This window comes from Erpetoichthys calabaricus, chromosome 1 (assembly GCF_900747795.2).
Source record: "Erpetoichthys calabaricus chromosome 1, fErpCal1.3, whole genome shotgun sequence".
Taxonomy (NCBI): domain Eukaryota; kingdom Metazoa; phylum Chordata; class Cladistia; order Polypteriformes; family Polypteridae; genus Erpetoichthys; species Erpetoichthys calabaricus.
Window position 1 is genome coordinate 320190693 of NC_041394.2, and position 24893 is coordinate 320215585.

A 24893-nucleotide genomic window follows, 5' to 3' on the forward strand; every position below is an offset into this window, starting at 1 on the left:
AATAACTTTTCCTTCTTTTTATAAGTGTGAAATTTATCTAATCTTGCCTGAAGAAGGGGCCTGAGTTGCCTCGAAAGCTTGCATATTGTAATCTTTCTAGTTAGCCAATAAAAGGTGTCATTTTGCTTGGCTTTTCTCTAATTTCTCATATATTTCCTTTTACAGTTTTTGCCAGTTTAAATTTAGTCTTTAAGTTATCCCAGAGTGAGGGTGCTTACCCTGTGTTCAACTGATACCCCCAACAGGACTGATTCCTACCTATTAAACCTTGATGGTACAATAAATTATCCACTGTACCCGGAAAAATTGATTTGTAAAAACTGATACATTGATCAAACCAAAGTTACATAACTACATAAAGTAACTTGTTGTCTACTTTAATTCTTACTTGAAACATTAAATGGCAAGATCTTCTCAAAATACAGTTTCTGGACAAACTCAGGGAAGCAATTATTGATTTTCTATGTGGTACAGCAAGTCCACGGCTTCAAAAAAAAATAGGGCCAGATTTTAAATCCGTAAAGCAGTGTCACTCTCCGTGGGTGCGATTGCACAACCGCAAGGAACTAGTGAGGTAGTTGTGGCGAGTCACACATGCATGCGTGGGTGCGATCGTTCTCAATTGCTTCATTGGCTTCCTGCGGCGTGTGATTAAGGTGTTGCGCCCATGGAGACAAGTGTGTATATATACGGGCCGGAACAGAGGAAGAGGGGAATCGAAGACGAGAGGAAGAAAAAGTTGGAAAGGAAAGAGTTCAAAAGATGTTAAAGGCAGTCTTGGAAGGACGATCTGGCCACCTGGAAGGAGGAAGCAGAATGACCTGGGGCCTGGCGAAGGAGCGTTGGCTGTGGCGCTCTAGGGGCTAGTTCGCCCCACTGAATATTTGGGTGGAGTGTGGCGAGCAAGGCAGGTGCCCTCCCTAGGCTTCCAAGGTGCGACCAAGTGAGCGCGAAGGAAGAAGGGAGGAGAGCCGACCTCAGACGGTCTGGCTGCGATATCCGGAGGCAGTCAAGACGGGGGTCGGCATAATGGAGCTTGTGGCTGCTGAGTCTCTGTCGGCTACGCGAGCAATTTGTGAGCCAGGGAGAATGAGAAGGAGGTGGGTTGAGATCGGGAGGAGTTAGCCAGAATTTTTAATCTCTGATTTTTAATGAATTTATGTATTGATTTTTTTTTTATCCCCACTTTTCACTGGATTTTTATGGATTTATATATGTACTGTTTTTTAGAACACTGCACAATTGACACTTGTTGGTTTTACTTTTATGTTGACTGTTTTTTAATAAAAGCACTTGGGCACTTTTTCCACCATCATCTGGCATCATCAGAGAATTGTCCTCATTTGTCAGCTCATCTCAGTCATAACTATTGACAGTGTTGGTTCAGCAGACTCCCATGTGGGAAGAGGGAGTCTGTAGGGGACCAGTAAAAAGGAATATGAGGTGGATATTGCTTTCCCATTAAAGCAGGAGTATGCCCAAGCAGATGCCACAAACCTGTCCAAAAGGAAGTGTAATTATCCATCCATCCATTCTCTTCCGATTATCCGAGGTCGGGTCGCGGGGGTAGTGTAATTATTCAGAAATTACCTTCATAAAGAACCTACTACAGGGTGCACTGAAGGGCTTATAGTATAAGTATATGTTATGCCTGTATGTAAAAACCTCTCTTTGCAATAAGGATAGCAAAGAAAAAAATATGCCCCCAGTTGAGAACCACTGCAGTAGATTATATTAACTCTGTTAGCTGGTTAGGCCCCATTAAGGTCCAGTCTGCTTGTTGTGGCCTGAAAACCAGAAATGCTTAGAAGATGGTAAAGAATAAAATGTTTAGTTATCCTGGCCAGAACATATAACTTAATTCAAATACTGGACAAGAAACATTACCTTTGTGTTTCTTAAAGAGGTTCAGTGTGTATTTTATTTAATTTGTGAATGAATATTTGGTTTCTTTTTATGATGATTTATAAGATATGCTGCATTTTCAATTAACAGATTTGATGACATTCCTTGGAAAAATCACACTGTCTCCCGAACGTTGTGCCGAACGTTACTGTAGTCTTGCTAACCTTTTATTCTGCAGGTTCAAAAGAAGAACTATCGAGAGGAAAAAAAGAGAGCTACGAAGGAACTACTTAGCACCATCACAGACCCATCGGTTATTGTCATGGCAAACTGGCTAAAGGTAAAAAAAAAAAAAAAAAAAGTATATATGTACTGTATATATTTGTATAGTGATGAACAAGCAAAACATTGTCATGCACAGCCAATTAAGGCTCTTTGGAGTAAGTCATTTTGGCAGCTGTCTGAACTTAGCTCCATGCCTGCTGATATTTTGTTGACAACATCCATTTGATCAAATCATTTATCTCTTGTAACTGGTGTTGTGAGGTGATTGAAAAAGCATCTGACTCCAGAAAGCTTAAAAAATCTGATTCAGACTTCAGTATATACTAAGTTTCTAACCGTAGCTTTTAGAGAATACATTGCTATTTTGATTGAATGACCATCATTAATTTATAGTACTGTAAGTCACAATGCACATCTTCATCTCTTATTGTATATAGCGAATGAGCGTGCTAGTGAATGAAGTTGTGTGCTTACAAGTGTGCATCAAGAGTGGGGTCCCATGGGAGTCAAAATAACTTCCAGGTATGGGACCTTTTCACTCTTAATGTGGGCAAGCACTGGAAGTTAGTATCGAGGAATGCTAGATGACAAGTTGTCTATAATATACAATACAGCTTTATTGCTTAGAATATAAACAAAAACTATTATAAAAGTCTTAGACTCAGAGCCACCATATAATATGATAATAAGGATCTGCACTGGCAATCAGAAGGTTGCCAGTTCGAATCTCGTAAATGCCAAAAGAGACTCTGCTCTGTTGGGCCCTTGAGCAAGGCCCTTAACCTGCAATTGCTGAGTGCTTTGAGTAGTGAGAAAAGTGCTATATAAATTCAAAGAATTATTATTATCTAATATTTCAATAATGTAATTTTTATGATGTAATTTCTGAGTGACTGATGTTTAAAGAATAGTTAGAAAATGGAGCAGGCAGATGTTAAAAGGTCGATCAAAACTGACCAGTATGGCACAGTAAAATGACTGACTGCAAAATATGGCAGATTTGATAACTGCATGCGAATAATGGTTCTAAATGCAAGGCACGTTTTGTTTGTTCTCATTTAATTACCCAGCAGGTTCCAAAATGTAGATGTTACTGTATAAAGAACACTGTGATGTGTCTTTAATACATATGCATTCATCATGAATATGGCCTTAACTGCATGGGACGTGGTTTCCTTGACACCTTAAGCGAAACAAGAACTTTTCAGAAATTAGAATGAATTTGCTAAAATCACTAGCATACATTGTGAATCTTAATTTTTCAATCAATGCAGTTAATTGCACAGTTAGTGTGTCCCCATGTACCAAAAAACCACATTCATTGCCATTTTTCCAGCAAGCAGTTTAAAGAAGCCTACCACCTTGCTGTTTTTTTTTTTCACAAGCAGCTTAGAGAAGACAGGTTTGTGTAAAGTCTAGAGAGGTGGTGATACAGTATTGCAATTGATCTATTTATACAGGGAGCCATATGGAAGGTAAAGGGTCACACACATAGTTGTACTGAGTCTGCCACATTTCATCGTTCATTAGTGTTTCATGCTTTAGTTGCTGGAGAACTTCATTGCATAGCATTTAAAGCACTTATGTATTTCACTTGGAATCTGACAACCTTTCATTGACATGGCTGTTGAACTGAAAAGAATGAAGCTATATTTATTCATTGTATAGCAGTGTTGCTATTGATTATATAATAATTGCCATTGTTATTTATATTACATGATCTTCCTCTCACTTGTACATTTTCATGTATTCTAAAATGAAATGGGATGCAACAACTCATGCAGACAGATCATTTTTTGTTCTACAGTCTAAAGGAGGAAATTGATTCCAGTACTTTCCTGATTATTGTTAAGTAAGGAAAGGGTTCTCGGTACAACATGCTACCTAAATATTGCTATTTTAATATTTTGTTTTGCAGATCCGCGGAACACTGAAAAGCTGGACAAAGCTCTGGTGCGTGTTGAAACCTGGGGTACTCTTAATTTACAAGACACCGAAAAATGGTCAGTGGGTGGGAACATTGCTTCTGAATGCTTGTGAGCTGATCGAGCGCCCGTCCAAGAAAGATGGCTTCTGCTTCAAACTGTTTCATCCACTGGAGCAGTCCATATGGGCAGTGAAGGTATATCTAGTTTTGATAGGAACTGATTAAAAAAAAAGATTGATTCATGTTTCCCCTGTCTTGTTAGCAAACTGAAATGTCTTAACAAGTGCTACAGTTTAAGGCCTTTCTGTAGTTTACTGGCTTTACATACACATTAGAAAGAATTTGATGAATGTACAGTAGATGCAAGGAACAAGTTATCAGGTAGTAATTTGTTATTGTCTGGGACATGCAACAGAAATTAACAAACAAGCTTTATTTGTCCCCAGGGAAAAATATGGCTTTTTGCAGAAGCTCATATATCAGATAGACAGATGCATGCATACATACATACATACACACATACATAGAGTAGGCATACACACTAGAATGACTGAAAAGAAAAAAAAAACTTATCACTTGGCAGTCCCAGAGAGGCATTGAGTCGATGTTTTGCTTTTGGTATAAAGGAACCCCTGTAGCATTCCTCGACACACTTACGATAAATGATTTGTTGCCTGAATGTCCTCATTGTTAGTGTGTCAGAGAGAAGATGTGCAGATTTGTTCATAATGACACTCCGTTTTGCTATAATTCTCTCCTCCGCTACTACCTCCAGGGGGGTCCAAAGTGTGTTCCATAAGTGAGCCTGCCCACTTAGCCCTGTACATAGAGAAGCTGGGTGAAATATTTCTTAGATACTTTCTGGTAGACTGTGTTCCTTCATCCTGTTTCATTCGCAGTGTACAGTGTGATTAGTTAGTTTGTAAAAGTATTTATGTTAAATTTATTCAAACAGCACCTCAAACAGGCGTTTCGAGCCCACAAAGACCCAATGGTGTCATTTTTGCATACTATTAAAAAGCAGTATCAGAGTGCAATATCTCTGTTTGTCACAGTTTTGACAATAAACTGGTGGAATGACACTTGGTTGTGTTATCAGTGCAGAATTGATTTCTGCTCACATGCCTGATGTTATAGATTGAAAATGTCTTTTAATAATGGACCTACAATAGATTCTAACACTCCATGAGACATTCACAGGAGTTTTCAGGACATCTGTTCCTCTAATCTCTGCAGTGTATTCTGCTTAATTTGTTGTGTTGGGTATATCTTGAGTGGAAGGCTGTCTGGTGGCTTCCTGACTAAATGCCCAGACTGCCACAAGTGGCTCCCCTTGATCTGGAGGATCCTTACAGATTGGCAAACTCCTTACGTAGTTATGCACAGCAACCCAATTTCCCTTGCTGCTGTCTATTTCAGCAATCTTGTCTTAATTGTGACTACCTGTGGTTTAATTTCACAGTTAGTTAGTCATTTTTATCCCCCTTAGTTCTGAGAAGGGTTGCTGGGGTCTGTTGGAGACTATCTCAACTAGCATAGGGAGCAAGGCAAGAACAAACTTTGAACAATGACCATCAGACAACTGATCAATTTTTCAGTTGATCCCTTTCAGTCACCCTACCTTCACTCACAAATAGGATCAGGAAGTACTTACACCCCTTCAGTAGGGGAAGCTGTTCATCACACTCTTTATTAAAAGTATGCCATCACTTTAGATTTGGAGATGTTGAATTTCTTCTTAACTAGCAGTTTGTTCAAAGGAGAGCTGGATATCCCACTCAAAGGGAGGGGAGCACAAGATTATATGTTGTGTGATGAATATAAGAAACAATGTTGTAAATAAAAAGGCAATATTATTTTATGTCAAAACTTAAACATATTTTAAAATATTTTTATATTGGTTTCTTATTCATTGCTACTTTTTGGGAGCTGAAGTGCATTTGCTTATCTTTAATATTGCCATCTTCAGCCCTTCATATCTTTGTGCTTTGAGCCTGCTGTATGATGTAAATGGAGATAAAACAAGGCAGAGGTAACTTTGAATTAACTAATTTAGTAGTGATTGAGCTGGATGCAGTGAGCACTGACATAGCTAAACTAAATCTTTCTTGTATTGCAGGGTCCAAAAGGAGAAGCAGTGGGATCGATCACCCAGCCATTACCCAGCAGTTATCTGATCTTCAGGGCAGCTTCGGAGTCTGATGGTCAGTGCTATGTTCTAGTGGATTTACAATAGAACCCTTATCACTTATTGATGCTACAGGGTTTTAAAATGTTGCATTAAAGATTAAGTCAGTCAGTGAGTTCCATTATTAGTAATGTTAGCTACATGAAGCAGATCACAAGTATAGTGGTATAGTAGACATGTTCCCAGACACAAAAGAAAGGGGAAAAATCTCACCTGGTTTATGTGGATCTAACCTAATAGGCAAAAACAAAAATTGGAATATCTTGTCTCCAGCAAGTTTGGCTTCACGTACTGCTGTTGGTGATTCTCTGGAAATTAACAAAAAACTTTGGATTAAATGTGTGGAAAAAATCATCGATGTTCATGCTGAAAGGATACACTAGGGGTAGCTCTACAGTACCCTCAAAATTTCATACAAGGCCAAGATTTTCTGTAAAATTACCATGTTCTACGCCACAGAATGAAAAAGTATACCTCCCCTGTGTCTTATCAGACTAGATTCTGTTCATAAACTTTGTTATAGCCCAAGATCCTCATATCTCAGATATTATGTCACAAAAAGAATATTACTGAACCCCAAGTGAACTAAAATGAAGCTGACGATATTTATTTTAGTTGTATTAATTTGTGTGTTCCTTTGAAACTGTCATTGGTCATTGCTGAGAATATTTAGCAGATTTCCAGGAATGAGTCTAATCTTGAGAAAATGTCAGAAGTCATCGAGCTTACACGTGAGAGTAGAACAGTCTTTGACTGATGTTACTGTGTCTGGAGATAGTCTGCCAATCTGTCTGATGAGAAAGTTCAAGTTTATATTTATTGCCATGTGTATATATACTGTATTAGAATGAAATTCTAATTTGCAAGTTGCTTATCAGATTAGTGACATTTGCAGACAATAAATATAAGAATGCACATCACTGATCAAATGATAATATGTATTATGCTCATGCATTTGTTAATATGCACACCTGGGGCCTCATGTATAACGTCGTGTGGAGAATTCACACTATAACATGGCGAACGGACAAAAGCAGAAATGTGCTTACACACAAAAAAAATCCAGAGGCATAAATCTATGCGTACGCCAACTTCCACGTTCTTCTGCTACATATATCCCAGTCAGCGTGAAAAGTAACGCACATGCACGTGCCTGCTGTCCCGCCCCAACTCCTCCCAGAACTACGTCTCTTTGAATATGCAAATCAATATAAATAGCCCTTAAGCTCAGTCTTCTGTGAAAAGACAATGGGAAAAGTACGGGGGGAAATAGAAGAATTTCCGCGAATACCAAGTGGAGGCAAGGAAAAACTTACTATTTGTTGGTTTAAACAGTGGTATAAACAACAAAAGGAAGTTGATCGAGTGACAGAGTGTCGGAGAAACTCGAAAGCTCAAGTTCACAAAGTCGCACAGTGCCCAAAATAAAAAAGAAGTTGTCAGATATCAAAGTCACCGTGAAAAGGTGAGTCAAAGCCCACCATCTGAGTGTCATATGAAAGCTTATTAGGGTACAGAGGAAAAAAAAGGCACACAGTGGGGAAAAAGCACGAAATGTCAACTTTAATGTCGAAATTTCCACTTCAATCACGTAGTTTATTTTGTCATTAAAGTAGAACATCATAAACTTCATCTTAAAATTGTCTAATTTACTAGTTTCTCAAATCCCATCATAGCTAAAGTAGTACGTTAAATGCTTTGTTTTGTATTTGATCTTCTGTGTTCTCTATGTGTGTGAATCACTATGTGGTTCTTAAACAGGCTTTCTCTTCCTCCGACAGGACACAGAATCCATTTCATTCGTGATATTACAGCTCTCTGAATAATTAAAATACTGAGATGTATACTTGATATCATTTTCATGATGATAGGAGTTAAAGTATGTTATTAAACATGGGAACACGGTGGCATAGTGATTGTTCCTGCCTCACTCAAGATGCTTGCTGCGCTATGCGCGACCTTTGATGAAATAATTTATTGCAGCAGTACTGTGTCTTTCAAATTTACTAACACCCAATTCCTGTCCTTACTTTTCTTTCTCCAAATACCCAATCGCCACACAATCAGCTCTGTAATAGACGTTAAGTCATCTGTAAGCTTAGAACGCCAATTCATCAAAACTTTTAAGGAACATCAAAAAGATGATCCGCTGTGGCAACACCTAACGGGAGCAGCTGAAAGAAGAAGAAGGTGCAGTGTGAGTAGCAACGCTAAAGCAGCTGTGGTATTTAGAATAGTTTGACCATTCTGTGTTACAGGTTAATTACAATCAGATGTATTAAACTAATAAACAATATGAGGTTAATTTTAGTGTATTTATAAAGCCACATCAGGGATGTGGATCTAAAAAAGAAAGGGAAAGCACACTGGAGCAGTAGCACTGCTTTGATGCTGGGTGCCGCCAGTTTGCAAAACTGAGCGGAGAACTTGTGTACGCCAGGGATTGAGCTACTGTGAAAATGTGCGTGGCATTATGCCAAGTTTACGTTTTATACATCACGATTTGAGCGTGGAAATGGGCTTACGCAACATTTTTGTGCGTACGCACCATTTATACATGAGGCCCCGGGTGTGTAGCCATAAAAATCTGAGGATAATAGTAAAGAGGTGACATCAATAATTAAACAGTAGTATCAGTAAACAAATAATAAAAAAAAAACATCTTTCTACACCAAAAAAGAAAACACATTTTATTATAAAGGCATACATACAGATTTAAAATTAAATTACATTCACAAAAGCCACATTCACAAAAAAGACCTGCAAGCTTTTAACTGAATTATATTTTCTAAATGATTTTAATAAGTAGGTGGTCAGAACAATTTTGTTTTCTTTGCAAGTTAAATTATTGAATAGTGGTGAGAATTGTAGGAATGTATTTTGCTTAAGGGGGGGGGGGGGGGATCATGTTCTTGCCTAAAGGCAGCATCAGATTAATGCCTTGAAACAACTAACAGTGAGTTTTTGACGGAAAGCATGTTACATTTAAGGACTGCCGTGGCTAAAATCTCATCACTTCTCAGGCTTTGGAGCTGTCATTTTAAGTGAAAAACATTGCATGACTAATTGCAAGATTGTTTTCACAAGGTTTCACATTAATTCAAAGTCGAATTTTGTGCTGTGTTTGTATCACAAACTTCAGGCCATTTTGGCAACCATTGGATGCAAAGGCCATTGGAAAAAGCACCACACAAAAGTGAACAAATGTGATAATTCGGTTACAGTGTAGCCCCTTGGAAAATTCAAAGGGATTTAAGAAGTTCATTCAATTCTTTAAGATTGAGACATACTGGGTGACCTGTCCACTTACATCAGTGGTTGGGGAGACTCTTGAAGGAAATATCCAGACTTTCCTCAGATGCTTGAGGAAGTAATTATGTGGGCTAGGATTCTTGATGATAACCAAAATGTTTTGTGCCCACTGAAGGTGAATGAGCTGCAGGGAGCTTCATCATACCGTATGGCCAAATGTTTGTGGACACCAGACCAACACAAACTGATATGAACTTGTTGGCCAATAATATGGATTTGGCCCTCCCTTTACAGCTGTAACAGCCTCAGCTCTTCTGGGAATGCTTTCCACAAGAGATGTCAGATGGGACTATTATTCTATCGCTTATCCCACTGTGCTTTTTATCTTTACTGTAGGAAGGTGCTGGATGGATGCACTGGAATTGGCATTAAAATGCTCAAGCCTTTTGAAACGTACCATGATTAGAGAAGGAAAGGAACATGAGCTGAACATCTCAGGAGAGCATCCTCAGGTCAATCTATACAACATCCTGCGAGTCAACAACCTGCAAGGAGCTGAAAGCTTCCAGTGAGATTCCTCATAATTTTCTGTCTGGTCAAAGTGACCTCTGGTATCTAGTATTGCTATGGCAAGGATTCTCTGACTTTAATGAAAATATTTTGAATTCCCGTATGAAAACTGCAAGTGTGTGTAAAGCTTTTAATTCACAGTTTGACACTGGCCAGAGCCGTGTGCTTTGTGAAAAGGTAAAATAAATAATGGGGATTTTTAATCATCTTTGTCTCTTTACATTGTTTGGAAATTTTCTCTTGTATTGGAACATGATATACTAAGCCTGCAAAACATGAAAACACTGTTCTAATGTGAAAATGAAACTGCTCACTGAACTGTACAAACATTCCTCATAGAACATGTTGCCATGCAGTACAGCCATCTTTATTTAAAATATCTGTGATTGCTCAGTCTATTATGTACAGAAATTACTTGGGCTAATTAGAATCATCGTTGGGTTAAAACGATGTGCAACATATTTAATTGGTCCTTTTGGGAAAGTGAGAGGAGCAAAATGTAAAGAGATTTATAAAATTGGAGATACTTTTTACTTTAATTATTTCCCTTGATTTTAAAATTTAACAAAAGTGTAACCTGGTATATTATTAGCATGTTCCCAGACCAGGGGTGACTTATTTCTTTTTTGATCAGGTTCAACGACAGCGAAATTGAGCGTCAGCACTTTAAAGATCATGATCTGTACTCTGACAAGTCAGACCGAGAGAATGAACAGGACCATGAGGAATCTGACAATGATGTGGTGGAGAAAAGTGAGGAGAGTGACAGTGACACGTCTGAGCGCCAGGATGACTCTTATGTAGATCCAGAACCCATTGAGGTGCTGAGGGAGACCACCTATATGGAGCAGGGACCTGAAGAGCTTGGTGAGGTAGGGAAGGTTGCCTATTCAGTGCTATAAATTTGCACTCATTTCCATGTGGAGCTGTATGTGTATTTAATATGAAATGCTCAATAATCCCAGCTACTCTCAGAGGGGATGTCTGTCATGGGGTACGTGTTTTGAAGATTTTTCTAAATATGGAATCATTAACTTATGGCCAAGACCTATTAAATACACAAAGTAGTTCTAAAGCCACCGAATTACATGCCCAAGTTCTGAGACCACACAGAGTTTAATCCATATAGTCTGCATATATTCCTTCTTTCATTTTTTTGTTTAGCTGATGTTTCTTATACTTTTCTAAACAAGTGACCACTTGGCATCAAAAGCATGAACAAGCACTAAAGCTTAAAAAAAGACGTTTCTTTAGTTTAATAGGGTACATTTTTTTTGTTTATGTTTTGAGAAAACAGCCAAGTCTGCATTCTGAAGACCTTGTTTTGGAGATGAGATTCATGGCCACATAAATCACATTAAGAAACTTTCTTACTTTCACCTCTGTAACATATCCCGTGTTTGCTCCTTCCTCTCCTTCTCTAATGCTGAGAAACTTGTCCATGCTTTTATCACATCCCGCATCGATTATTGTAATTCTAATCTTCTATCACGGCTCCAGCTTATTCAAAACTCGGGTGCAAGAGTCCTTACATGGACAAGCAGCAGCGAGCACATAACACCTATCCTGCTTCGCCTTCATTGGCTCCCTGTGTCTTACAAAATCGAAATATAAAATCCTACTAATAACCTACAAAGCCTTAAATAGCCTCGCGCCAAACTACATCAGTGACCTTCTCCATCACTATGTGCCTGCCTGCCCACTAAGGTCCTGTGATTCTGGTAATCTTGTTGTGCCCCACACTAATCTACGCTCCATGGGTGACAGGGCCTTCAGCTGTATAGCGCCCAGACTCTGGAATGACCTACCGAAATTAATCGGGTCAGCTGACTCCATGAATTCTTTTAAAAAAACAACTCAAAACTCATCTGTTCAGGAAGGCTTTTAGCTCTACTTGACTTTATTACCCTTCTCTCAGTTTACCTCTATGTCAAATGCTCATGTAACCTGCGTCTGTGTGTGTGTGCTAGACCATCAATTATGTTGTCTATTAGGCTTTTTTCTCTGAATTTACTGTCTTATTCTTCTTTATTTATTTATCTGGTTTAGTACAATGCTATATACTGTATACCCTACCGTTCTTTCTTAAACTCTGTGAAGTGCCTTGAGCATGGGAAAGGCGCTATATAAATAAAATGTATTATTAATAATTTTAAGGTCCTTGGTGTACACGTTCAAGATGTCACACCTTCCGACACATTAACAGCATTGGTGACCATTAGTGATGCGCGAACCCCACTGAACTTAGTTTGTCTTGAGTTTGGCAGACTCACAGAAATGTTTCAGAGCTTTGCCAAAGTCAGTGAAATGCATTGAAGTTGATGAGGAAGGAGAAACTGAACTAATTTTGAATGTATTATAATGATGCAGTGGATTTTCAAGCATCCCCTGATAGCTAGGAAAATTTTTGCCAATTATGTTTGACCAATTGTTTTGGCCAAAAATATGACTTGAGCTGTGAAGCCGCGCCACTGTGCCATGGTGACTGTCTGAGATAAAATGAATAGAATTAAATATAAGAACAGCAAAATTTATTGGCATGAGTACATTAGGGCTTGGCCCCCACAGTTTCAATAGCAGGTGTTCTCACCTCTTTCTAACTGAAAATTTAGTTTGTTGGTCATTCTCTCGGACTCTTTGGCTCATTCACTGCTGCTGCTACCAAATGCACAGCATACACATAGATACTTCATTCTTTCATGTTTGCATTAACTACACAGTACTCTGGGTAATACAAATAAAAGAGTAGACTCACACTTTATACACAAGTCACTTACACTTCCGTAAGAAGAGACATTCCCTTCAAGACACAAATACATGGTATTGATAGGTTTTCCACAAATTTTTAGCCCACTACTTGGATCTGCTTTATTTACTGTTTTTAGGCAGTGATTTTGTAGGGTCAGGCAAATTCAACATGGCTGCTATATGCCTGTGACATTGTGCTGTCCTAGCAAAACATCATGGGACACTGGGGGAAAAAGATTTGTCTAAGATGGCCACACACGGAATTCCCAGAACATATTCTTTGAACAGGGTCACCAATGAACAACGCATATTTTCTGTGAAAAATGCTTTGGTAGATTTAGAGAGACCCATTCTTACAAAATGAAGAATTCAAGACTTTCACTTGTCTTAATGGTGGAAAGGTTAGGGTTGTTACAGTTGTTAGGGTTGTTACAGTTATCTGCCTTTTTTTTATTGCCTGGAGATGTATTACTCTATCATTTATTGATTATTATTCAAGGTCATAAGAAATGGAGAGTGGCATTTTAATTACCGCCCTGGATCTCAATGCGTCACTCGTTTTCTCCCCAGTTGACTTCTGCTTAACTGTTGCTGAGTATGCAGTGGCACAGAGCATTCGTCTTTGAGAAGATGGGCACAGCAGTAAAAAAAAAACTGCCAAAATATGTTTTATTTATTTTGGGATGCTTGCTTATACTGTGTAAGGTTGAAATGCTCAGGTACCATTAGTGCCGGAGGATGCTCATTCAGATTTAATGTAATTAAGTGTTAAGTCTGAAAACACTAGATAATGCTGGGTGAGTATGAATAAGTAATTGTTTTCTATAGCTCCTTTGACAGAAACATCCACAGGGTAATTTACTGTTATGTCAAAGAAACATTTAATAATGTGTAATATACAGTAAAATTTAATATTCTACACATCCCTGTCTCAAGAATTTGTTATGACAATATGAAATATGTCTATTGATTAATTAATCCTTATATATTGGTTAATAATTTTCGTAAGTATTCCTCACAATCTGAATGTAGCATCTATAGTGTCAGTCTTCACCTTTGTTTAGCATTACAAACTGTGCTGTAATTTATATTAGAGGAGAGGTGAGGATGAAGCAGCCATCTCTCTGTACTTTGTGAAGTGACTTACCTATAATACAGTGGGCCATCTTTATGTCCATTTCAAACTTTCATTTGTAGTGACCTGTAGATCAGTGCTTCTCAAGTTCAGCACCCGTTGCCTGCAGGTTTTTATCCCAGTCAGCTTCTGCTTTTAATTGGACTCCTTCTTGAATTAAGCTGGCCGGTATTTCCCAGTTTTGACGTTAATCCAGTAATGACAAAATGAGTTTGCTCATACATTGTTAATCAGAATGTACCAAGCATTTATATATGTTAAATAGGGATAACTTTGTATTTATTTTTGTTTTGTTTTGAGATTTTTATCGTCATGATTTACATTTTGCTTTTCCAGAGGTTCTGGTTATTTTAGCCATTATTTACTAATGAGCAAGTTAGTCAGGCTGATGTTGAAGTAGCTTACAGCCCTTCCATTTTCACTATCGTTTGCCCAGTTGTCTGTTTTGGTAGCTTGACTAAAACCCATGGGATAAAAGTGTGTGTTGATAAATATATGCAAGAAAAATGTACAGCAATAGTATGTAGCAAGCAACCCCCTCTTATATATACAGCACACATAGAAATATAATTTCAAATGCTGAAAATGTGACAAAACAAAACTGGCAAACACAACATATAACACAACAAGCAACACTATACACAAATGGAGAAAAAACATGAAACCATCCAATTTATAGCAACATTAAGTGCAATCCCTCGCAAGAGGTTTAAAAGCATCGTCAGTCTGTATGTCTTTAGTAGCAAATGGCAATTAAGCTGGAAAGATTTTGATTTTGATGCCTCTAGCTCTGGAAGGAAATATCTTTTAAGTTCTTTAAAAGCAGCAGGCATGACATTACACGGCAGAAAAGTTAAAGCTAATAACATATTAATGCACAGGGGAATCTTGTCTTTGGTTTTTAAGTGTTTACTAAATTGAATTCCTGTACTTTTACCAAAAGCTACTGTCTGAAATGGAAAGCACAACCAACAAACTGCACACATTTGTTCATATGCACATTTGCAACACATGCTTTTATCTGTGTGCGGTCTACTCTGCTCATCATTAATTGTCATTACTGGGGTATAATTAAAGGCTCAAACTCTACAGACAAAAGGTAAATTAAGAGGAAAATGGCAGAGGCAAAAATGCATACATTTTTACATTTCATTCCACCTGCACATCAGAATAGGTAAGCTAAGAATGTTTTGGCCTGGTCAGTACTTTGATGGTAGCTTGGGTTGCTCCTTGAAGAGGTGTTGGTGAAGCCATCAGGGAGCAATTACAGTGTGGTATGTGTGTGGATCCTAGTACCCACGTGCTGTGAGGGACACTGTGCTATAAAAAAATAATAATTGTGCCTTCCTTTGTCTGAGACAGAAATCTGAGATTCTGGTACTTGGTGATCATAACCACACACATAATCACAGCTTATAGAGTTTTCTAATCACTCCACTGTGTCCATAATAGGGTGAGTTTAACACTTGTCATATCTTTATGTCTCAAGTTCACTGCCAAATGGTCATCACAGCGTAAAGCTGTGAGATTAGAACATTAGAACACTCTAGACGAGAACAGGCCATTCAGCCCAACAAAGCTCGCCAGTCCTATCCACTTATTTCTTCCAAAAAAACATCAAGTCGAGTTTTGAAACGTCTTACTGTCTACCACACTACTTGGTAGCTTATTCCAAGTGTCTATAGTTCTTTGTGTAAAGAAAAACTTCCTAATGTTTGTGTGAAATTTACCCTTAACAAGTTTCCAACTGTGTCCCTGTGTTCTTGATGAACTCATTTTAAAATAACAGTCTTGATCCATTGTACTAATTCCCTTCATAATTTTAAACACTTAACATCATGTCACCTCTTAATCTTCTTTTGCTTAAACTGTATAGGCTCAGCTCTTTTAATCTTTCCTCTTAATTCAACCCCTGTAACCCTGGAATCAGCCTAGTCGCTCTTCTCTGGACCTTTTCTAGTGCTGCTATGTCCTTTTTTGTATCCTGGAGACCAAAACTGCACACAGTACTCAAGATGAGACCTCACCAGTGCATTATAAAGGTTGAGCAGAACCTCCTTGGACTTGTACTCCACACATCGTGCTATATAACCAAACATTCTGTTAGCCTTCTTAATGGCTTCTGAACACTGTCGGGTAGTCGATATCTTAGAGTCCACTATGACTCCTAAATCCTTCTCATAAGGTATACTCACAGTTTTCCAATCGCCCATTGTGTATTCAGACCTAACATTTTTACTTCCTATGTGTAATACTTTACATTTACTGACATTAAATTTCATCTGCCCAAGCCTGTATGCTATCCAAGTCCTTCTGTAATGATATAATGGATTCCAAATTATCTACTAATCCACCTATCATGGTATCATCTGCAAACTTAACCAGCTTGTTACTTATATTCCTATCTAAATCATTTATATATTTTAAAATTGCAATGGCCCTAGCACTGACCCCTGTGGAACACCACTCTTAACAATTCTGATGAGGTCCCTCGCACCATCACCCTCTGCTTCCTGTGTCTGAGCCAATTCTGCACCCATCTAAAAACATCACCCTGAACTCCCATTTCTTTTAATTTGATGCCCAACCACTCATGTGGCACCTTGTCAAATGCTTTCTGTAAGCCCAGATAAATAATATCATCTGCTCCACTTTGATCGTATCCTTTTGTTGCCTCCTCATAGAATTCCAGCATGTTAGTAAAACACGACCTCCCTCTTCTGAACCCATGCTGACTGTTCAGAATAACTCCTGTTCTTGCCAGGTGTTACTCAGTCTTATCTGTAATAATTCCTTCCATTAATTTTCCTGTGATGAATGTTAAGCTTACTGGCCTATAGTTGCTTGGATCTGCCCTGTCACCCTTTTTATATAATGGGATGATAGTTGCCATTTTCCAGTCTTTCAGAATCTCTCCAGTGTGCAGTGACTTCCTAAAAATATGTGTCAAGGGTTTATATATGTACTCACTAGCCTCCTTAAGAACTCGAGGGTAAATATTATCTGGTCCTGGTGATTTGTTTGATTTCAACTTATTTAATCTGAGCAGCACTTCTTCCTCTACAATTTCCAAATCCCTCAGTACCTCCTTAGTAGTCCCTGTTACCTCTGGGAGGTTATCCACTTGCTCATTTGTAAACATCTCAGAAAAATGTAAGTTTAGGGCATCTGCTATTTCACTGTCTGTATCTTTTAATTCCCCTTTACTATTTCTGATGCACTTGACCTCCTCCTTGACTGTTCTTTTACTACTAAAATACTGAAAGAATCTCTTAGGGTCGTCTTTCGCCTTATCTGCTGTATTCCTCTCCAACTGTCTTTTAGCCTTCCTGATACCCTTCTTGATGATTGCCCTCATGTTCTCATACGCGCTATGATTCACTTTGCAGTCATTAGTCTTATGAGTTTTTTTTAGTTTCCTATTAATTCCAAATTTAGGTATGTATCTGTCCTGCATTACATGTAAAACATTTTTAAACCTGTTCCACTGCTCCTCGACTGTCTCCACACTTAAAAGCTTACCCCAGTGTATCCTACTTAGACAGTGTCACATGAGATGTTTGATTATTTATTTACTTTTTCATCCTTGTGTCCCCCTAGAAAAAAAGAGGTCTCAGAAAATGGATACTGTTTTATTTCAAGTGGCCTTTCATTTAAATGGAATCGAAATATAACATTTTTCAGATGTTTTAACAAATATGAGAACATTCACAGATGCTGGCCGAGCTGATTATAAAATTAGTTTACCATTTAACTAAATAAACCTCTGAAAACTAGGCAGCTGTTTCACTGAGAGCATGTTTTCAAAAACAAAATGTGAAACTACAGAATTAATTGATGAACAGATATTGAAAACATATCTGATAATAACACATGCTTTTGCATAAAAATGACAATACATATGCATACCAGCATACTGGTTTTACAATAAAACATGGCCAGTTTGAGAAAGCATAGCTCAATAGGACAAGTTAATGGCGCAATCAAATAGCGGTGTGATGTTTAGAGCAGCACATTAGAAGAGCCGGATATGTTGTTCCCCTTGATGTTTCATGCAATGCGCTTTAAGAAGAACCCTGTTAGTGATTTGAGTGACTCAATCACGAGTTTACAACATAATGATTTGGCGAGGCTGATAGTGCAGTTAACAGTGCAGTCAACGAGCTGGAATGGGTGATTCTACCTTCGTGTATTGTGCAGCACAATCACAAATTTGCATTGTGATTCAGAAGGTGAGACAAATGGGGATCGTAACACCCCCAGCACCCTTTCAGATATGGCCTTGCATTAAACTGTTAAATATAAAGGCTTTGCTGTGTTCACTGTCTTTAAGCTGCTTTATGCAATTATCATTAAGTGAAGATTCTTAAACGTTAAATGAGTATGGAAAAGTGCTACACGAACAAAGGTCTAGTTTAAAAGTTCTAACAAACATCAACACTTTAGAAATGCAATACATTGATTAACCTCCACGTAGCCAAGAAAAGGGTCTAACTTCAGACTGCAATACCTATGACAAAAGTCAGGTAATGCCCACAACATCAGTCACGAAACGCCCTTTGAGTCAGATAACCCTCCCACAACCCTAATCTTAACCATAGTTTAACGGGGCCCTAATGTTAACCAGAGTCTAATGTGATGGGTGTTTTCGTGACTGACGTGATGTTAGGGCAATACATGATCAACCTCATAAGTACTGCAGTCTGCATTACACTCTGTTGGTAGCCGGTGGCTTTCCTGCACAGTAAATGCCCCTTTTCCCTTAATGTAAAAATGTATTCCTGGTCAAAAATAATGTAAAAACAAAAGCTAGAGAACTGTAGAAAATAAATACTTTCCAGTATGTTAATTCACATTAGCTGGAAGACTTACGCCATACTTGAAAGATTGCAGGAGACTGCCGAGCTGACATTCTTGCTTAAACTTAATGATTGTGTTCGGGCCAAATAGCCCTCACTGTGGGACCCAGGATGGGGTGGAGACAGCTCATTGGGGGCGTGGTGCAGAGCTTAGAGGGGAGTGCACGCGGACAGAGTTAGGATTTCAGACATACCCATGTAAGAAATGCACTGCATTGTGGTGTCAGGGAAATGTCCAGCTTAGGTGGCCAACATAAAGAAAAATAATGTCTGGCCAAGCTGGGTTAATAATGGTCGAGTTCTAATTAATTATTCTGGTATTTGAGTAACTGACCTGGCATTGATACAGTATTTTAGTACTGTCATCGAGCTCAAAGTTACCAAGAATACATCAGTCATGCAAAAATGCAACCTTTAAAATCAAGCAGATTATCCTTTGAGAAGATTGTTTTGCTTTTTTAATACAGTAATGGTAGTCAGAGAATCTTTAATTTCTTGGCTCAAAGCTTTTATACTTTTTGGGTATATTGAATCGATGGTTTCAAGCTGATGACATTGTGTCCTAAGAGAGGAATTATATAAATCTACTTTTATTGTGTGACAAGAGAAGTGGTAGATGACAGTTCAGTATAAAAGGCACTATACAAGATTATACTTTTTTGACTGATAAGTTAAAAGATAGCTAAAAGCTAATGATATATCATATTCAAACCCACTTCATCCAGTTCAGGTACATGGGAAATCGGGGTCTATAGCTGTATAATGGCAGCATCTGGGGCTGGAAGCAGCCTTGTAGAGCATGCCAGAACATTACAGGCTGATAGTAATTAATGAGTACGGCCTTGACTGATTTGTAAATGAAATGGTGTTTTCCAGTACTAAAAATAAAAAAAGCTGTATTGTAAAATAAAGTTTCATCAATTGGTAAATGGAGTAATGACTACCAAATCATGATAGTGCTCTCCATGAAAGATAGTGCAACTTGTGAGTGAGTTTGATTTTTCTGTATGTTAAGTGATTGCTTTCAGTTCTTGTTAGTGTCCTTCATCAGTTCTTTGAAGTATCAAACTATGTTGCATTTACAGTCTGGTCTGATGAATTCCTTGAGGATTAGTCTTTACCAGAGGGTGGTGATACTCACTGTCACTCGTGTTTTTTATCAACAGGCAGGAGAAGCCTCTCAGACTGAAACAGTATCGGAAGAGAACAAAAGCTTAATTTGGACGCTGCTGAAACAGGTGCGGCCAGGAATGGACCTCTCCAAGGTTGTGCTGCCAACATTCATCTTGGAGCCCCGCTCTTTCCTTGACAAGCTCTCAGATTACTACTACCATGCAGACTTCCTCTCAGAGTGAGTACAATCCCCAGATTGACGGGCGAGGTTCACCGCCAGCGGCATGCCTCTTTCCCAGTGCACTGCATGGATTCATTGTTCTAGTTACATGCATTCAAAATAAGCTTGAAATCAGTACAGAAAAGTCAGTACAGCTTTGCAACCAGCTATATGAAATGCTTATTTAAGGTAGTCAGTGTGGTTAAGGAGTTAGCCTGTCAAATTTATGATAATATTACATTTAGTTGCTCTCTGTTAAAGTTGCTATGTAAAGCCCTAATGGGAGTTCACCTCATAATTAACACTGAAAACTAAAATGTCATTCGCACATCAGGTAAATAATAGCTGTTAGCTGTTTTCACTATAGTGCCTATTGTGAAAAGTCTTTGTGTACAGTGGAACCTCGGTTCACGAACGTCTCGGTACATGTACTACTCGGTTTACGACCAAAAAGTTCGCCAAACTTTTGCCTCGGTTCACAACCACACACTCGGTATACGAACAAGCCAGTTTCCCTTTCGCTTTGTGCGCACTGATGATTTCCACGCATGTTGCATTTTTCTCCGTCAGACGTGCGTGCGTGCTTTCGCTGTGAACTCTTTGTGCTCTATTTCATTTCCCTTCCGGTTCGTACGCACCGATTACTGTATTTAAGCACGTGTTCAGCCTCTCCCTGTTCATTGTTCTCAGTCAGACATGCGTGCTTTACCTGTGAACTCTTTGTGCTCTACAGTATTTCGTGTGCTTTTGCAGTTAACCATGGCTTCTAAGCAAGTGAAGAGTGGTGAGAAGAAAGTTTTGCAGAAAATTGAAATCGAAGTAAAGAAAGAAATTATTGAAAAGTATGAGCGTGGCATTCGTGTTACTGATCTTGCCGCCGAGTACAAGAAGTCAAAACCTACGATTTCGACTATTCTAAAGCAGAAAGAATCTATTAAAGCAGCTGATGTTGCAAAAGGAGTTACAGGGTTAACCAGGCAGAGACCTCAAGTGCTCAAAAAGGTGGAAAACCTGTTTACCAGTTTACTCATTTACCAATTTGAGAACCCTCGTGCTTTCAAACGGCACAATGTAAACAAAGCCAGACTGCCAGTGATGTGGAGGGCAAACACGAAGGGTTGGGTCACACGGACTTTGTTTTTGGAATGGCTGCACGAGGCTTTCGCTCCCACCAGCTAAACAGCTAAAAACACCAGAAACCCAAGAAATCACAAGAAAGAAAACATTCCTCCATCTCCCTCAAAACTTTAACCTCCTGTCCACCCATTTTCTCCTCACTTCATGCCAGACCTCAACTCATGCAAGGTTAGTTTTCTTGGTGGTTTATGGTTAGTTTTTGTATTACAGATTTTTCAAATGTTCCTTTTTTCCCCCTGTGCTTAAAACTCATTAAAAGAAAGTGTTTATACAGCGATCAGTTGCAAGGCTATAGCGCAAACTCCTTTAATGTTACTTTCTTGGTTGCTTGTGGTTGGTTTTTAAATAAGGTTCAGATTTGTTCAAATGTTCCTTTTTTCCCCCTGTGCTTAAAACTCATTAAAAGAAAGTGTTCATACAGCGATCAGTTGCAAGGCTATAGCGCGAACTCCTGTAAATGTTACTTTCTTGGTTGCTTGTGGATGGTTTTTAAATAAGGTTTGGATTTGTTCAAATGTTCCTTTTTTCCCCCCTGTGCTTAAAACTCATTAAAAGAAAGTGTTTATACAGCGATCGGTTGCAAGGCTATAGCGCAAACTGCTGCAATGAGAGAGAGAGAGAGGGAGGGCACGTGCAGCTGAGAGCGAGCGAGCGAGCCTGGGTGTTTGTCAGTGTTATTCAATGTTTTTACATTAGTTTACTATTACACTGTGCATTCTATGGAGTAATTAACTATATTTGTGCTTAAAAATCTTAAAAAAAAAAATATTTACATACAGTTCGTACGGTCTGGAATGGATTAATTATATTTACATACAATCCTATGGGGGAAATTGCTTCGGTTCACGACCAATTCGATTTACGACCAGAGGTTTGGAACGAATTATGGTCGTGAACCAAGGTTCCACTGTATAAAGTAATGGTTAACAGAAGATGTGATGGGTGTCAGTCTGTGGAGAAGCTGTTTATGCAAGCCAATGTGTAAAATAAACCCTGATGTTCAATAAATTAAGCTATAGCTGTAAATGTTTTCTTGTATTTACACCATAACTGGTGTCACAAAAAGCACGATGAGACATGAAAAGGTTTGGGGCAGCCACCCGTATATTATATCCTGGCTGCAAAGAGGTAAATTGTCAACAGTTCCTTTACTCATGCAAGTCCAAAACAGAAATGAATTTCTGTCTTAAGATGGCATCTTTTAAAGACAAGTGGAGGAAGTGATGTCATCTGGGCTGGAGCCAGAAGTGACATAATCAGTGGTGCCGGAACTGGGCAGGATTTCCAGAGAATGGTCTGTAAGGGATTGAGAGAGACAATTAGTGCACCTCGCCACCCCCTGGTCAGGCATGGAATTACTATTATTCAGACCCTTTAGTTGTCTCCTAATTGCACGTGTGTGACACTGGATACTGTACTTTTAATTTCAAGATTACTAGTTCAGTTTTCACATGTGACACACTGTCACTTAACCTACCTGTGCTTCAACTGTTAAAATATCTATTTAATATTTATAGATATCTATATAAACTGTTAAAATATCTATATAAAATATTTGAACTGTTTTAATCATATTCAAATGTGCTAAGTTTCTTTGGATAAAGGTGTTAGCTAAATATAGAATTCTAAGTAACCACTAGGGGGCTCTGCCCCCTGCTCGCTTCGCTCGCCAACCCCTGGTGTTGGGAATGACAAAGAGCGTGATGTATGAATGAGATATAGAATAGTGTGACGGTGTAGATGATGCAAATAGAAATCAAACAATAAAGTGTGTGGCACAGTGTAAAGGTTTATTTGAAAATGTCTTTGTACACGCCGTTTAAGTGTAAAAGGTAATTCCAGCTCAGAACTTGTAAGGTCATTTAAGATGGTTATTGTTGTGATCAGAGTCAAGTTTGTCAGAGCTTAGAAAGAGTTGTGTCTCTCCAGGAAGTAATGGAATGACTTGGGTATTTATGTTTTCCACATTAATATTTTTTGGACATAATATGGTGCGTTGTGTTAAAAGGGGCATTTGGTCTAATGAGATTGCTGTTCCAAATGTCTCTGTAACTAAGTCGTCGCAGATAAAGGCTTGAGGAATTGTAATAATATGTGGCTGAAGTCCATCTGTATTGGTGAGTGTACCATCTCTCAGTTGTAATAAGCAATTGTTATGATCTGGTTCTGGACATCGTATCTTTTTTACTAACTGTATCTTTTGAAAGTAATGCCAATTGTCTGCGTATTTTAAGGTGCACTGAACAATAGCTGAGTGCATGGCATCTGGAAGAATAGCTAATCACTGTCTAAAATCTCCTCCTCATAAAAGTACCTTTCCTCCAAATCGAATATTATTATTCATAAACGTTTGTAGAAGTTTATGAATGGTGTTGAGTAAGTGACTTCATGTCATTGAACATTCATCAATAAACAACATTTTTTCAAGACGGATGTCACATGCAGTGCCACCGTTAATGTTCATAGTGGATACCGATTTGTAGGATCTAATGCAGTTGATAAAGATTTAACTTTCAGGTACATCGTCAGTTATAAGCTTCTGTAGATATTCAGTATATGAATGTAAAGAAGGCAGTCTAATTTGACCCTTTTGACAACAACGTGTAAATGTATAACTTGTATTGCCAGTTGCTTCTTCAGGGAAGTGAACTGAATGACAATGATTGCAAATGACATTCATTAATCCGAATGAATTTTCCTGGTGTATGTTTTCCTTGTGCCGTTTGAGAGGCGCGTTGTTGCATGTGTAGTATTTGGGACGTGTTGTTTTGGAGCTGTAATCGATTTGCCTGTGCTGTGTGAGAAGCCCGTTGTAGCCTTCGCTGCCATTAACGTATGTCTGAGACGGGAGGTGTTTCGTTTTGAATCCGTGCCTGTTGCGATGCAGCACTTTGATTGATAGATTGCGGAATGTGGATCTAGGATGTAGATTTGCGCATATTTGCGTTGTTGATTTGTTTCAGGGTGCACTGTTCCAATGCGATGCAGTATTTGTCCACATATGCGAAAGCAGTATGGGCCATTGCCTTTTGGTGGCCTGATATTTACTCCGGTATATGCAAAAGCAAATGAACTATTGTAGGATCTAATGCAGTTCATAAAGTTTTTACTTTTAGGTACATCGTTAGTTAGAAGCTTTAGTTGAGCTTTGCGTTTTTGGAGTCGAGACATTTTTTCTTTTAGAAATATGGATAAGTAATAAGGAGTATTGCACTCACTGTTAATATGGAGCCTTTTCTGCGGTTGAATGGTTAATAGTGCCTTATTGTAATGAGATCCACCTATGCTGCATGGCCGTCTATTTTGTTGTTTCTTTCGTGTTCGTTTTGTACCCGTGACCGTGTATTCATGACTTGTTTCTTTCTCAGCATGCGAAATATGGATAAGTAATAAGGACGATCGCAGTCACTGTTAATATGTTTCCTTTTCTGCAGTTGAACGGTTAATAGTGCTTTATTGTAAGGAGATCCACCTATGCTGACACCTATGCTGTCTAGTGTGAAGGTGATGACGTTCAATTTAGAATATGTGGCTTTGGGTGTCACTTCTTATGGATGTGTGGGGGGGGGGGGGGGGGGGGGGGGGTGAGGATTGTTGTTGCGCGAGCGTGTTCT

General features: G+C 38.6%; 1 protein-coding gene across 7 annotated transcripts in view; it reads left to right on the forward strand.

Moving 5' to 3' along the window:
* The window catches only part of osbpl8 (oxysterol binding protein-like 8), a 268722-nt gene that overhangs the window by 201491 nt on the left and 42338 nt on the right, over positions 1-24893 (forward strand). For all 7 annotated transcript variants that reach the window (XM_051919551.1, XM_028818197.2, XM_028818239.2 and 4 more), the window contains 6 exons: positions 2084-2185; positions 4049-4252; positions 6177-6261; positions 9894-10065; positions 10702-10939; positions 19976-20160. In XM_051919551.1, the coding sequence (XP_051775511.1) occupies positions 2084-2185; positions 4049-4252; positions 6177-6261; positions 9894-10065; positions 10702-10939; positions 19976-20160 (986 nt within the window). The remainder of the gene's footprint in view (positions 1-2083; positions 2186-4048; positions 4253-6176; positions 6262-9893; positions 10066-10701; positions 10940-19975; positions 20161-24893) is intronic.